At 35.1% G+C, this 14,789-nt stretch overlaps 1 protein-coding gene across 1 annotated transcript in view; it reads left to right on the forward strand.

The window, feature by feature from the left end:
* LOC110443388 (cyclin-dependent kinase 10-like) overlaps positions 1-14,789 on the forward strand; it is a 33,692-nt gene that overhangs the window by 7,914 nt on the left and 10,989 nt on the right. The window contains exons 5-16 of the mRNA XM_021487573.1: positions 493-595; positions 1,319-1,400; positions 1,595-1,662; positions 3,425-3,477; positions 4,055-4,124; positions 5,033-5,092; positions 5,903-6,026; positions 6,160-6,209; positions 6,704-6,793; positions 7,096-7,148; positions 8,242-8,323; positions 12,433-12,484. Coding sequence (XP_021343248.1) covers positions 493-595; positions 1,319-1,400; positions 1,595-1,662; positions 3,425-3,477; positions 4,055-4,124; positions 5,033-5,092; positions 5,903-6,026; positions 6,160-6,209; positions 6,704-6,793; positions 7,096-7,148; positions 8,242-8,323; positions 12,433-12,484 — 887 coding nt within the window. The remainder of the gene's footprint in view (positions 1-492; positions 596-1,318; positions 1,401-1,594; positions 1,663-3,424; positions 3,478-4,054; positions 4,125-5,032; positions 5,093-5,902; positions 6,027-6,159; positions 6,210-6,703; positions 6,794-7,095; positions 7,149-8,241; positions 8,324-12,432; positions 12,485-14,789) is intronic.

Genomic DNA, 14,789 nt, shown 5'->3' on the forward strand with positions numbered 1-14,789 from the left:
TAACACGTAACATGGTTTTTGTAGGGATTCCTATCAGCGGACTAACACATGACATGATTTTTGTAGGGATTCCTATCAGTGGACTTACACATGACGTGGTTTTTGTAGGGATTCCTATCAGCGGACTAACACGTGACATGGTTTTTGTAGGGATTCCTACCAGCGGATTAACACGTGACATGGTTTTTGTAGGGATTCCTACCAGCGGACTAACACATGACATGGTTTTTTGTAGGGATACCTCTCAGCGGACTAACACATGACGTGGTTTTTGTAGTGATTCCTATCAGCGGACTAACAAATGACATGGTTTTTTTAGGGATTCCTATCAGCGGACTAACACGTGACATGGTTTTTGTAGGGATTCCTATCAGCGGACTAACACATGACATGGTTTTTTGTAGGGATTCCTCTCAGCGGACTAACACATGACGTGGTTTTTGTAGGGATTCCTATCAATCAGCGGACTAACACATGACATGGTTTTTGTAGGGATTCCTATCAGTGGACTTAGGGAGATAGATATCCTGTTGAACCTTCGTCATGACAACATTGTGGAGTTACGAGAAGTTGCAGTCGGAAAAAGTTTAGACAGGTAAGTAGACGCATGAAAGTATAGATATAAAGACACACACAGATGTTTAGATAGGTAAGTAGACGTTGGGTTATTAAGATATGTAATTAGACTCACAAATGTTTAGATAGAAGTTTGAGTTAGTGGCACAGTGAAGACGGCAATTTTCAATTTTACAGTTGTAATTAGACATTTGGATATTTAATTAGATACATAAATGTCTAGAGATGCAACTAGAGATCTAGGTGAAAGTTTAGATAGGGTTTTAGACACAGGGGAGTTAAGGTAGTTCGTTACACTCATGGAGGTTTATAACTAAACACATAACTTTAGATAATGTATTAGATGTGCGAACATTTAGATATGTAGACACATAGAAATTTTGATATATTATATTCGTTGTGTACAAATATTTGTGGTTTTCGCGGTTGCTGTTGAACCATGAAAATAAATAAAACAAACTTGAATGATCATACATATCTACTGTTTGTTAATATAGAATATCCACGAATGTTTGTGCCACGAAAATATCTAAATGGCTTCAAACCACAGAGGAAAGTACCCACAAACATTTCCTGTTATATACAGTAAGACACATGTAAATTAAGATATTTATTTACATACTTGCAAGTGCATATGGGTAATAAGATACATGTACTTTAATATATATATATATGTTGTATAACTACAAGGGTATAATAGCTAGAGGTAAGACATGATAAAGTGTATTATCCCCCTTTACAGTATATTTCTGGTGATGGACTATTGTGAGCAGGACTTGGCATCACTTCTAGACAACATGTCGGCACCTTTCTCTGAAGCCCAGGTAAATATTCTAAATATCATGTTTGAAAATGTTTAAATATCTGAATTTTAAGAATAGAAATATAGAGTTTCCTGTCCAAAACTGTAAGATTTCACTGTGTTGTTCTATCTTCCATGCAAAAAGCTTAAGCTTGCACTATAAATTAGGCATTGAATAAAGACAACATTTCTAAAAGCAATCAATATTTTTTCCAGGTGAAGTGTATTATGATACAGGTGCTGAAAGGCCTGCGCTATATGCATGAAAACTTTATTGTCCACAGGTAAGTGTTTTTTGTGTATGTGTTATTTAAAAATATGTTGAAATTATAAATACTTTTTAGCCCACCATCATCTGATGGTGGGCTATTCAAATCACCTTGCGTCAGTGGTCCGTGGTCCGTACGTCCGTCGTCCATACTTAAACAATTCTTGTTATCGGTATTTCTCATCTCAAGAAGAATCAAAGGGATCTTTCTCAAATTTTATATGTAGGTTCCCTTTGGTCCTTAGCTGTGGAGGGCAACTTTTGAAACTGAACGGATAAACAACATGGCCGACAGGCAGCCATCTTTGATTTTGATAGTGAAAGTTTGTTATCGCTATTTCTCAGAAAGTACCAGAGAGATCTTTCTCAAATTTTATATGTAAGTTTCCCTTGTTGTTGCAGCAGTGCCTGAAATGGACGGTCATCTGCTCGCCAATGGCTGTTAAAGTCTTGCTCGAGCGACCAAAAGTTGTCAAAAGTGAGGTAGTCACTGGCCAAACAAAAATAGTTCGTGCGACTGTCGAAAAATTAATGAATAAAAGAAATTATAGTCCCTTCAACGTCAACTTGGGTACAGTTCATTTTTCAGGGTCTTAACTTCGATTTGAATCAAACTGTCTGTGATTTAGAAAATGTGATGATTTTTTTCTCTCCAGATTTTCTATATAAATACTGCCAGGGTGTTTTCTTTGAGGTGCAAGTTTTGTGTATTTCTTTTGGGAAGACCTGAATGGAGTGGATCATGTCAGGTTTTAACTAGGATTGAAGAATTAAAAACATAATGTTTAATTCTGTTTTACATATTACAAACATTGTCATGTTATATGTAATTTAAATGTGCTGAAGCATTGTGTTAAATGCTGTGGAAATATTTCTTCCAAAAATTATTTGGGCCACCAATATGTCATTTGGGCCAGTGCTTCAAATTTTTTACTCACATCAAAAAAATGTTTCAGGCCAGCCATTGCAGGTTCCCCACTATCCTTTATTGTTCATATTTACTTTTGAAGCTGATCAGTTAAACAAAATGGCCTACCGACAGCCATCTATGATTTTTGACATTGAAGGTTTGTTAGTACTATTTATCAGGAATAACTTGAGGGATCTTTCCCAAATTTGATATGTAGGTTCCCCTTGATCCCTCGTTGTGCATGTTATATTTGGAGACTGATCATAAAAACAAAATGACTGAAGGAAGAACTAAACAGATTTTTCTCATATTGCAATGATTGATTCTATTTCTTTCACATTAAGTACTGTACTAGTAAATATGTGAAATGACAAGCTCACTTTGAAGGTTGGCTTTCATACACATCAGTATTAAGTTTAGATCAAAAGTTACCTCAAGGTGTATTTACTGTTAACATGACTCGATCAAACAGATTAGACGAAAGAAGAGAAAAAATGGAACTGACAAAGAACTAGTGAAGATGGTACAATGGTGGGCGCCTAAATCCCTCTGGGATCTCTTGTTTTAATAGTTGTTTCAGTTTTGTGTATTCAATTTCATGTGTACTTACAACAAAGATGCATGGATTCTCCACCGCAGAAAGTTGATATTTATTTCATAGAACTTATCTTTACTCCCTAACAACGCATCTGTTTATAAAATATAACGGTACGGAGTAACATTGAGGATTATGTGCCTTACACTTTGCATTGATGAGTATCATGTAAATGCAGTTATTGTAGTTTGACAAAGTTCACTGACTAATAGATTACAAAAGGTGCATTTCATTCTAACAAAAAAAACCCCAAAAGTTGCCTTGCTTTTTCAGAGATCTGAAGGTGTCCAATCTTCTGATGACAGACAAAGGCAGTGTCAAAATAGGTAAGTTATACTACTGATTTAACCCTGTTTACAGGCTCTTCTCATTCACCCCTGAAGACACATTTTAACTCTTCCAACTCAAAGTTTGGAATAGTATCATTATGAAACTTCAGGGGTGACTGAGTTGGGGAAATTTAACTAGTGCTATAAAGAGTATTATAATAATAAACCTTTTAAACTTTATTTATTGAGGATTAAAAACCTGATTTAGCTAAAGGCTAATCTTCCTCAGGGTCCTCTATATTAGTATAATGTGTTAGTTTTACATAGTATTTCTTAAGACATAAGAATGCATAAAAACTTTATAGATAATGTATTATCAAAAGTGAATATCAAATGCTGGTAATACATATAAATCCTTTTCAAAAGCCTTGCTCATATTCTGACAAAACTTGTTTTTCCTGATGAATTATGTGATTTGTTGACTTTTTATTATTGTAATATGATGGGGATGGGGTTAAGAACACTGATGAATATTGATGGCAGGAGAGGTCAAGAGAAAAAGGGAAATTATATTCATTTGTTAAAGTAGATCTATTCAGTAAACCTAGAAAAGTACTTTATATTTTTCTGTCAGCTGACTTTGGCTTGGCAAGGAAGTATGGTCTACCCCTGAAGCCAATGACACCAAGAGTCGTTACTTTGTGGTAAGTCTAATTGACACCAAGAGTCGTTACTTTGTGGTAAGTCTAATTGACACCAAGAGTCGTTACTTTGTGGTAAGTCTAATTGACACCAAGAGTCGTTACTTTGTGGTAAGTCTAATTGACACCAAGAGTCGTTACTTTGTGGTAAGTCTAATTGACACCAAGAGTCGTTACTTTGTGGTAAGTCTAATTGACACCAAGAGTCGTTACTTTGTGGTAAGTCTAATTGACACCAAGAGTCGTTACTTTGTGGTAAGTCTAATTGACACCAAGAGTCGTTACTTTGTGGTAAGTCTAATTGACACCAAGAGTCGTTACTTTGTGGTAAGTCTAATTGACACCAAGAGTCGTTACTTTGTGGTAAGTCTAATTGACACCAAGAGTCGTTACTTTGTGGTAAGTCTAATTGATGTTAATCTCAACACATTTAATTTGTGTAAAAAGTACTCATAAATGTTTCGAAAACAGACCTCCTTCATAGAAGCTAAGTTATATATTTGATTAAAGTGTTTCTCAGCCAAATTAAATGGTTTCAAATTGTGATATTAATATGGTACTAGCTATTAGATGCCATCCTATGTATTATCTAGAAAACTCCTTATATTTAAATTATCTATCTTTTCTTCATTTTTCTGAAAATGTTTAATTGGAAAGCAGCTTATATTATTGATATGCAAATATTACAGAAAGCATTACAGTAAATATGCTCATATTTTATGTTCCTGCAAGTGTGTTCATTAGATACAGAACACCAAATATTGACCACCTTCAAATTCAGTATACAGTGTACATATTTACCGTAAACAATTCCTGCCTTGTCAGTTTCCTGAAATCAATACGGTTATATCATATATAACTAAAACATTTTGATAGTACATTGTGTATTTTTGGGTATGTGGTATCATCAGGTACAGAGCACCAGAACTACTGCTGGGCACCAAGGAGCAGACAGTGGCCATAGACATGTGGTAAGTACATTTCCTTAATAGGAACTTTTTAGAAATAAATGTAAAAGGCATTCGTTTGAGCTCAATCAGTTTTTATTTTGTGACTCTTTGTAAAAACAAATATATTTTTCTAGATTATTTAATAAACAGATTTTGGTAAGGATTAAAGCACGTCCAGAGTGTAGATCTACAGAACTATTAAAGTCTATGCACGTCCAGAGTGAAGATCTACAGAACTATTAAAGTCTATGCACGTCAAGAGTGTAGATCTACAGAACTATTAAAGTCTATGCACGTCCAGAGTGTAGATCTACAGAACTTTTAAAGTCTATGCACATCCAGAGTGTAGATCTACAGAACTATTAAAGTCTATGCACGTCCAGAGTGTAGATCTATAGAACTTTTAAAGTCTATGCACGTCCAGATTGAGATCTACAGAACTATTAAAGTCTATGCACGTCCAGAGTGTAGATCTACAGAACTATTAAAGTCTATGCACGTCCAGAGTGTAGATCTACAGAACTATTAAAGTCTATGCACGTCCAGAGTGTAGATCTACAGAACTATTAAAGTCTATGCACGTCCAGAGTGTAGATCTACAGAACTATTAAAGTCTATGCACGTCCAGAGTGTAGATCTACAGAACTATTAAAGTCTATGCACGTCCAGAGTGTAGATCTACAGAACTATTAAAGTCTATGCATGTCCAGATTGAGATCTTCAGAACTATTAAAGTCTATGCAAGTCCAGAGTGTAGATCTACAGAACTATTAAAGTCTATGCACGTCCAGAGTGTAGATCTACAGAACTATTGTTGATGTTGTTTTACAGGTCTGTGGGATGTATCTTTGGCGAGCTGCTGGCACACCGCCCCCTGTTACCAGGGCGATCAGATATCCATCAAATAGAACTCATCATTGAGATGTTCGGCACACCCAGTGAAGCTATCTGGCCTGTAGGTATTTTTTGAATGAAAACAACAATGATCAGTGAATTCAAGTATGTGTGACCAGTCTGTAAGATAGTGAACATTCAACAAAAATGAATTGTCTACTAATACGTGATGTATTTCTCTCTTGCTTTTACAGGGTTTCGATGAATTACCTGTGTTAGAAAATATCAGTCTGAAGAAGCAGCCGTAAGTAATATCAAATGCTCTCTCTATTTGTTGCTTGTGTACTAGCATAGAATAAATAAAATAAAATGAGTATTCAAGTGCATAATTAATGTGGTTATGATCGAGGTTAAAAAATTCATACAAGTACAGCAATTTAAAATATAACTTTTCCTGTCTTACCAACGGTCAGTAGGGTGGCGCAGTGATTACACACTCGCCATTCACCATTCGATTGCCCGATTGGATCTGAAAAGGGGTTCACCCGCCAGACCACATGGGTTTACTCAGGTAACTCCAGTTTACGCCCACATTTAGACCCCAAGCGAGCTAATATCCAGGCCAACAAGAGTAATTAATATAAGTTAAAATAACTTGTTTCATAATTGTCGTAAAATAAATGAGGTTTATATAAAATATTGAATAGATGTTTTTTGTGATGGAAATAAAAAATTAAAACATTTGTTTTCCAGGCTTTCTTGTGTTGAAATAACTTACGGGTATATTGTCTGTTACAGGTATAACAATCTAAAACACATGTTTTCCTGGCTTACTGACGCTGGAATACGACTTCTCAACTTCCTGTTTATGTATGACCCACTGAAACGGTATGTAGAGCTGTGAAGGTGTAGGATAAAGAATTGGTCTGCTGTGTGTCATTGCATGGCTGTGAGAAGCAACAAATGCTGGCACATGAGATCTGCAGAATCAGTGGGTTGCTTTGATATAAATACTAAAGACAGCTTTGATGAACTGTACCCTTTGTAATATCATGTTTTCCCTTTCTGCTGTTCTAAAAATAAATGTAACAACAATTTTTTAATAATAAACCTTATAAATACATTATGAATTTTGTTTGATGATACAATTGATAAATAAGGTATTAAAATCACTTTGTCTGACTCGACAGGGCCTCAGCTGAAGACAGCTTAGACAGCTCATACTTCAAGGAGCAGCCGTATCGTAAGTGTTATTGGCCTGAACTATGTACAATATCATGCTTAATTATGTCTCCTCTACGAATAAAGGGAGACATATTGTATTAGTACTGGTGCTTCTGATTCTTCTCGTTCTTCTGGTTCTTTAATCACAACTTGTCCGAGCCATATATTTTAAATCGTTAAAGATATCATGAACAAACTTGAAGTATACCTGCATCACCCACAGAAGGTGTGCAGTGCACTGGAATTAGGTCTTGTGCGCTACTATATACAGAGTTATGGCCCTTTGTTTATTTCTAATACTGAAGTTTGTCCGGAGCATAAGTTCCATGTTATTTCACCTACGTTGACCAAACTAACCATATTTATGTATCTTGGGGAGGCGAAATCTCTCGCACTGACATCAGGTTTTGTGCCCCACTATATACAGAGTTATGACCCTTAGTTTATTTTTAATACCAAAGTTTATCCACAGCGTAACTTCTAAACCGTTAAAGATATCTTGATTAAACTTGAAGTATACCTGCATCACCCACAGAAGGTGTGCAGTGCACTGAAATTAGGTCTCGTGCCCCACTATATACAGAGTTATGTCCCTTTGTTTATTTTCAATACTCAAGTTTGTACGGAGCATAAGTTCCATGATATTTCACCTACGTTGACCAAACTTACCATATTTTTGTTCACAAAAACAAATTTATAGTCATTGTTTAAACTAAATTTTGTTTTGAATCAATTCTATCACACAATCTGATTAAATTTTCTTAAACAATTTTAATTAAATGTAATTGCTTGGTCCAAATGTATGGGATAACACTGCAGTAATTTTTGTCTCTTGATAGATAGTGACTGTCCCCTATCTATTTGATTGAATACTTCAAAATTTGTCAAAAGTTGAAAACTTGAAAAAATGAAAATTACTTGTTATTCTTCAAAAAAATCAAAATATCTTAAGTATTTATTATGCAATTGGTCAGCCTGTTTGCATAACGAACATGCCCTTTGAGAGAGAAGGATCATGCTACAGGTCCCTACAGACACTTCTGGCCATTTCCATTTTCCCTGAGCCATTAGAGTGGTGCAGTAATTGCTATGTGTATTACTTTGACATGCAGCCTGTGACCCAGAGCTGATGCCAACCTTCCCCCAGCACAGACTCAAGAGAAAGGCAGCACCCGGAGAAAAGTCAGAGGAAAGGTGAGAGGTTAATTGCTTAATACATACAAATGTATATACCTGTTTGACGTAAAGGTTTAATAAAGAAAAGGCTGAGAAACATGTTCCTGGTGATTTTTCCAGAATTGGGAATTGTGTACCCCTCCCCCTCCCTCCTAAATTTTAGTATTCTGCCTACACATATAATACTTCTAATACCCACATTTTTAGCCCACCATCAACTGATGGTGGGCTATTCAAATCACCCTGCGTCCGTGGTCCGTTGTCCGTCCGTCATCCTTCCTTAAACAATTCTTGTTATCGGTATTTCTCAAGAAGTACCAGAGGGATCTTTCTCAAATTTTCTATGCAGGTTCCCCTTGGTCCTAAGCTGTGCAGGGCAACTTTTGAGACTGATCAGATAAACAAAATGGACGACAGTCAGACGTCTTGGATTTGATAGTGAAAGTTTGTTATCGCTATTTCTCAAGAAGTACTTAAGGGATCTTTCTCAAATTTTATATGTAGGTTCCCCTTGATCATTAGCTGTGCAGGGCAACTTTTGAGACTGATCGGATAAACAACATGGCCGACAGGCAGCCATCTTGGATTTTGATATTAAAGTTTGTTATCGCTATTTCTCAAGAAGCACCAGAGGGATCTTTCTCAAATTTTATATGTGGGTTCCCCTTAGTCCAAAGCTGTGCAGGGAAACTTTTGAGACTGATTGGAGAAACAACATGGCCACAGGCAGCCATCTTGGATTTTGATTGTGAAAGTTTGTTACCGCTATTTCTCGAGAAGTACAGAAGGGATCTTTCTCAAATTTTAAATGTAGGTTCCCCTTGATCATTAGCTGTGCAGGGCAACTTTTGAGACTGATCGAATAATCAACATGGCCGAGAGGCAGCCATCTTGGATTTTGATATTGAAAGTTTGTTATCGCTATTTCTCAAGAAGCACGTGAGGGATCTTTCTCAAATTGTATATGTAGGTTCCCCTTGGTCCTAAGCTGTGCAGGGCAAATTTTGAGACTGATCAGATAAACAAAATGGACGACAGGCAGCCGTCTTGGATTTTGATAGTGAAAGTTTGTTATCGCTATTTATCAAGAAGTACTTAAGGGATCTTTCTCAAATTTTATATGTAGGTTCCACTTGGTCCTAAGCTGTGCAGGGCAACTTTTGAGACTGATCAGATAAACAAAATGGACGCCAGGCAGCCGTCTTGGATTTTGATAGTGAAAGTTTGTTATCGCTATTTCTCAAGAAGCAATTAAGGGATCTTTCTCAAATTTTATATGTAGGTTCCACTTGGTCCTTTGCTGTGCAGGGCAATTTTTGAGACTGATCGGGTAAACAACATGGCCGACAGGCAGCCATCTTGGATTTTGATGTTAAAAGTTTGTTATCGCTATTTCTCAAGAAGCACCTGAGGGATCTTTCTCAAATTTTATATGTGGGTTCCCCTTAGTCCAAAGCTGTGCAGGGAAACTTTTGAGACTGATTGGAGAAACAACATGGCCACAGGCAGCCATCTTGGATTTTGATTGTGTAGGTTTGTTATCGCTATTTCTCCGGAAGTACGGGAGGGATCTTTCTCAAATTTTAAATGTAGGTTCCCCTTGATCCCTCGTTGTGCATGTTATATTTTGAGACTGATCATAAAAACAAAATGGATTAAAAGAAGAACTAAACAGATTATTCTCATATTGCAATGATTGATTCTATTTCTTTCTTATTAATTACTGTACTAGTAAATATGTGAAATGACAAGCTCACTTTGAAGGTTGGCTTTCATACACATCAGTATTAAGTTTAGATCAAAAGTTACCTCAAGGTGCATTTACTGTTAACATGACTCGATCAAACAGATTAGAGGAAAGAAGAGAAAAGATCGAACTGACAAAAAACTAATGAAGATGGTACAAAGGTGGGCGCCAAGATCCCTCTGGGATCTCTTGTTTTCAAACCCAGAGAAAACATGGTTCCTGGCTATAAAGGATATTTATTTAGAGATAAGGGCTATTTTTCATAGCTTTGACTTGATAGAGTTTGCTAATCTTTTTTTATAATCTGCTATTTTAGTCTTTGTTGGCTAGAATTCTAACGAACCGATGTTGTAGGGGGTTTGTAACAAAAATAAGTTAATTCATTCAGCCACCTTTTTAAAAGGTACAGTGACTGTATATATCACAGTGGGTAGTGTGTTAGCTTATTGAAAGCAAAATATTGCAGCTTTTGTTTCAGTAGATGATGGAATGTGGTTGTGTCCTTAATCAAGATATTTTAGCATTGTTTTTCATCTCTACCTGCCTAGAGTGGAGTGCAGATGTACTAAAGGGGTTGATGTGGAATTCTGCTCGAATAAAGCTGCTCATACGCTCTCCTGATCGAATAAATACTGCCATCTCTTGAATAGTAAATGTCATTTCATTTTATTAAGATTACATAGAGCTTAAATTAAAATGTTATGTAGAAATTATGAAAAGACTGGGTTACATCGTGGGAATCTGTCTCTTAAAATACTGGCTAGATAGTGGGACAGTCACATTGAGACTGTATTGTGTTTGTGCTGCATGTCCACTTTCCACATCCTGATTGCTATCCTATAAACACAAGTTTTGTATGCTGATATTTAAGCCTTTATATATGGGATATTTAAGATAATTAACACATTTGCTTCAAATTAAAAGAAATTGGAATAACTTACCGGTTGAAGTACGACTCTCTTCCTCCTTGACAAATATTTTACTTTTAACCACTTCTTCTTAATAACCAAAAGGCCTAGGGTGATGATATTTGGCCAGCAGCAAACTGCGATGAAGGGCTACAGAGTTTGTTAAAATTAATGGCCTTCACCCATTTTCAAGGTCACAGGGGTCAAATATGTTAAAAACTTTAAACAACTTCTTCTGAATAACTAAAATGCACAGGGTGATGATATGTGGCCAGTAGCATGCTGAGATGAAGGGCTACAAAGTTTGTTCAAATGAATGACCTTCACCCATATCCAATGTCATAGGGGTCAAATATGTTAAAAACTTCAAACAACTTCTTCTGAATAACCAAAAATGCCCAGGGTGATGATATTTAGTCAGTAGCATACTAGGATCAAGGGCTACCAAGTTTGTTTAAATGTATGACCTCACAAGGAGCAAATATGTTCAAAATATTAAAAAAAATTAAACAACTTGTTCTGAATAACCAAAAGGCTCAGGATGTTGATATTTAGTCAGTAACATGCTGGGATCAAGGACTACTATGTTTGTTAAAGTGAATGACTTTGACTTATATTCAAGGTCACAGGGGTCAAATATATTTAAATCTTTAAACAACCTCTTCTGAATAACCATGGGTCCCAGGATGTTGATACTTTGCAAGTTGCATCCTGAGATGAAAGGCTATAAAATTTGTTCAACATAATGACTTTGTTCGACTTTCAATCACAGGGGTTAAATGTTTAAAAAAACCCAACAGGTTCTTTTGAATGAATTTTAATCATAAATACTGATATTTTATTTTGCCTGTAGCTTTATTTTAGATCACTTTTAAGGTTACAAGTGTGAGATTTATACTAGGTGAGCGATGCAGGCCCATTGCGCCTCTTGTTACTATTATACTTTTTAGATACAGCTTTGATTTGTTTTATTTTCGCTATATTAGCGTGTATTCTGTCATTTTTTTTTAGCATTTGCTACATTAGCATATATGTAAATTAGACAATTTGTCTTTTAATGAAAACCATTAAGGGTTAAGCACGGAATATATTTCGTTGCTTCTGTGATAATTAATTTTATTGTAATTGTATTGAACGACCGTTTAAATTATGAAATAACTGTGATATGAATTGCTGTTTTTAGTAAGACCAACAATTATGTCTTAGTAGCAACGGTGATAATTATTTGATGTACATTTATTTGCTGTGATACTACTTTGTCTTTTTACTAACCAATTTTACTAACAGAGGACCCTGTGGAAGATTAGCTTTGCTAAACAGCTTTTGTATCCTCAATAAATAAAGTTTATTATTATTATTATTATTAAATCAAAATATGAAGATATACCATTGTGGTATATGATGTTATTTGATATGTTTGGTGGCTGATTGAAAAATATATATCATTAAAAGTATTCCTTTGTCATTTTCAGAAAACAAAAGAGGAACTCTGGATCCTTTCAAGACTTTGGTAATACATCATCTGTAAGTATTAAAGACTTGTTGTTGTAGTAGAGTTATTTCCCTTTTTGCATGCTGCCATGTTGTGTTGGTGTCTCAGGGGTTATCTTTCTTCTTATGTAATAATACATTGTATATTAGCCTTCAATGTTAACTGGTAAATCTTTGCAGCAGTGTCTTTATCCTCTGTGATGTCGGTGAATTTATGATCATGATCACAATAAATATAAGCACAGACTAATCATCCAGAGTTATTACATGTGACTGAAGTGTGAAATTAAAGCTGAAACAATATATGAGTTCTTACCAGTGTTGGGTGAATATTTTGCTTTGCCAAATTTTCCTGTAGACATGATCAGACTGGAGTTTGCTTTAAAGTTAAATTTAAGTGAAACGTCTTTGACTCTAAAGCAATGTGTATGATGTAAATTGAAAGACTACCTAAAACTGAATGTAAATAGAGGTAAATTCTCTGTTGATATAATAAAATAATCTGTATACTAGTTGTACCTGTAATATGTAAATGAAAGAAAGGCAACCAGAATAATAATTTATCAATGAATCGACGGTACCATGTATAATGATATGGAAAATGAAAGTAGACATACCTTTTGTACAGTATTTATTGTAACACATCTTATATTTCGTTCCGCTACAAATGTTTAGTCTGTAATATTTACCACGATGCGCACGCATCAGGTCAGAGAATAAACAGTCGTCCATGATTGATGTTGTTTGAGTTTCCCATCCAGCATCCAGCCGGTAGTTTAGATGATTACATCTATAGAGTCAGTGCGGACATGAAACATGGTGTCATGTTGAGTTAAATAATATTGACATAAAAAAGAGAGAACTAGAAAAGTTAAGAAAGCATAAATTAATGGGCAATATGATACGTTCTCGAACAAAATGGATAATTGAAGGAGAGAAGCCAACTAGGTACTTTTGTGGACTAGAATCTAGAAACTTCACCAGTAAAATTATTCCAAAGATAGAAAAAGATGATGGTATAGTGATTTTAGAACAGACAGAAATTCTAAATGAAACAAAACTTTTTTATGAAAATTTGTACAAAAGAAATACTGCTATACAGGATGTAAACTTAGAGGACTTGTTTAATCCATATGATATACCTAAATTATCTCCCCTGGAATCATTATCATTAGAAGGACAAATAACTATATCTGAAATGGCAAAAACACTAATGAAAATGAAGGATAATAAAAGTCCTGGTTCTGACGGCTTCTCTGTTGAATTTTTTAAAGTATTTTGGAAACAACTTGGGCATTTCATTGTCAGGTCAATTAATTTTGGTTATTCAGTTTCAGAAATGTCAGTCACTCAAAAACAAGGAATTATAACATGCATCCCAAAAGGCGACAAACCCCGTAATAAACTAAAAAATTGGCGTCCCATCACACTTCTCAATACTATTTATAAGATGGCATCCGGCACGATAGCAGAAAGACTCAAAACTATAATAACTAAATTAATTAGCAACAGTCAAACTGGTTTTATTCCAGGTAGATATATTGGAGAAAATACACGTTTAATTTATGATTTAATGCATTATACTGAAGAAAATGACATACCTGGTCTTCTATTGTTAATTGATTTTGAAAAAGCTTTTGACTCTGTGTCTTGGAATTTTATTACAAAAACTTTAAATTTCTTCAATTTTGGACCATCACTTATTAACTGGATCAACCTTTTTCAAAAAAATATACGCTCTGCAGTTAACATAGGAGGGAACTTATCCATTTTTTTCACTATCGAGCGTGGATGCCGTCAGGGGGACCCTGTTTCTTCATATATTTTTATCTTATGTGCTGAAATTTTATCGATTCTGTTAAGAAATAATTCTGATATCAGCGGTATTGTTGTAAATAACAGAGAAATTCTTTTATCACAGTTTGCTGATGATACGTCTGTTATCCTTGACGGTTCAGAAAAATCTTTAAATGTAACGCTACAACAACTTAACTATTATGCCAGAATTTCAGGTCTTAAAATGAATTTCACCAAGACCCAGGTAATCTGGATAGGCAGTGAAAAATATAGTAATAATAAATATACAACAGAGCAAAATCTTTTGTGGGGAAGTGCACGTTTTAATTTGCTAGGCATTGAATATGATGTTGATTTACATAGAGTAGTTAAATTAAACTTTGATAAGAAACTTGTTAAACTTAAATCTCTCATAAGTTCGTGGAATAGAAGAAATCTCACTCCAATAGGTAAGATAACCATTATTAAAACATTGCTAATTTCACAATTTAATCATCTTTTTATAGCTCTTCCAAACCCACATGACTCTTATATAAAAAAA

This window comes from Mizuhopecten yessoensis, unplaced genomic scaffold (assembly GCF_002113885.1).
Source record: "Mizuhopecten yessoensis strain PY_sf001 unplaced genomic scaffold, ASM211388v2 scaffold716343, whole genome shotgun sequence".
NCBI classification, from domain to species: domain Eukaryota; kingdom Metazoa; phylum Mollusca; class Bivalvia; order Pectinida; family Pectinidae; genus Mizuhopecten; species Mizuhopecten yessoensis.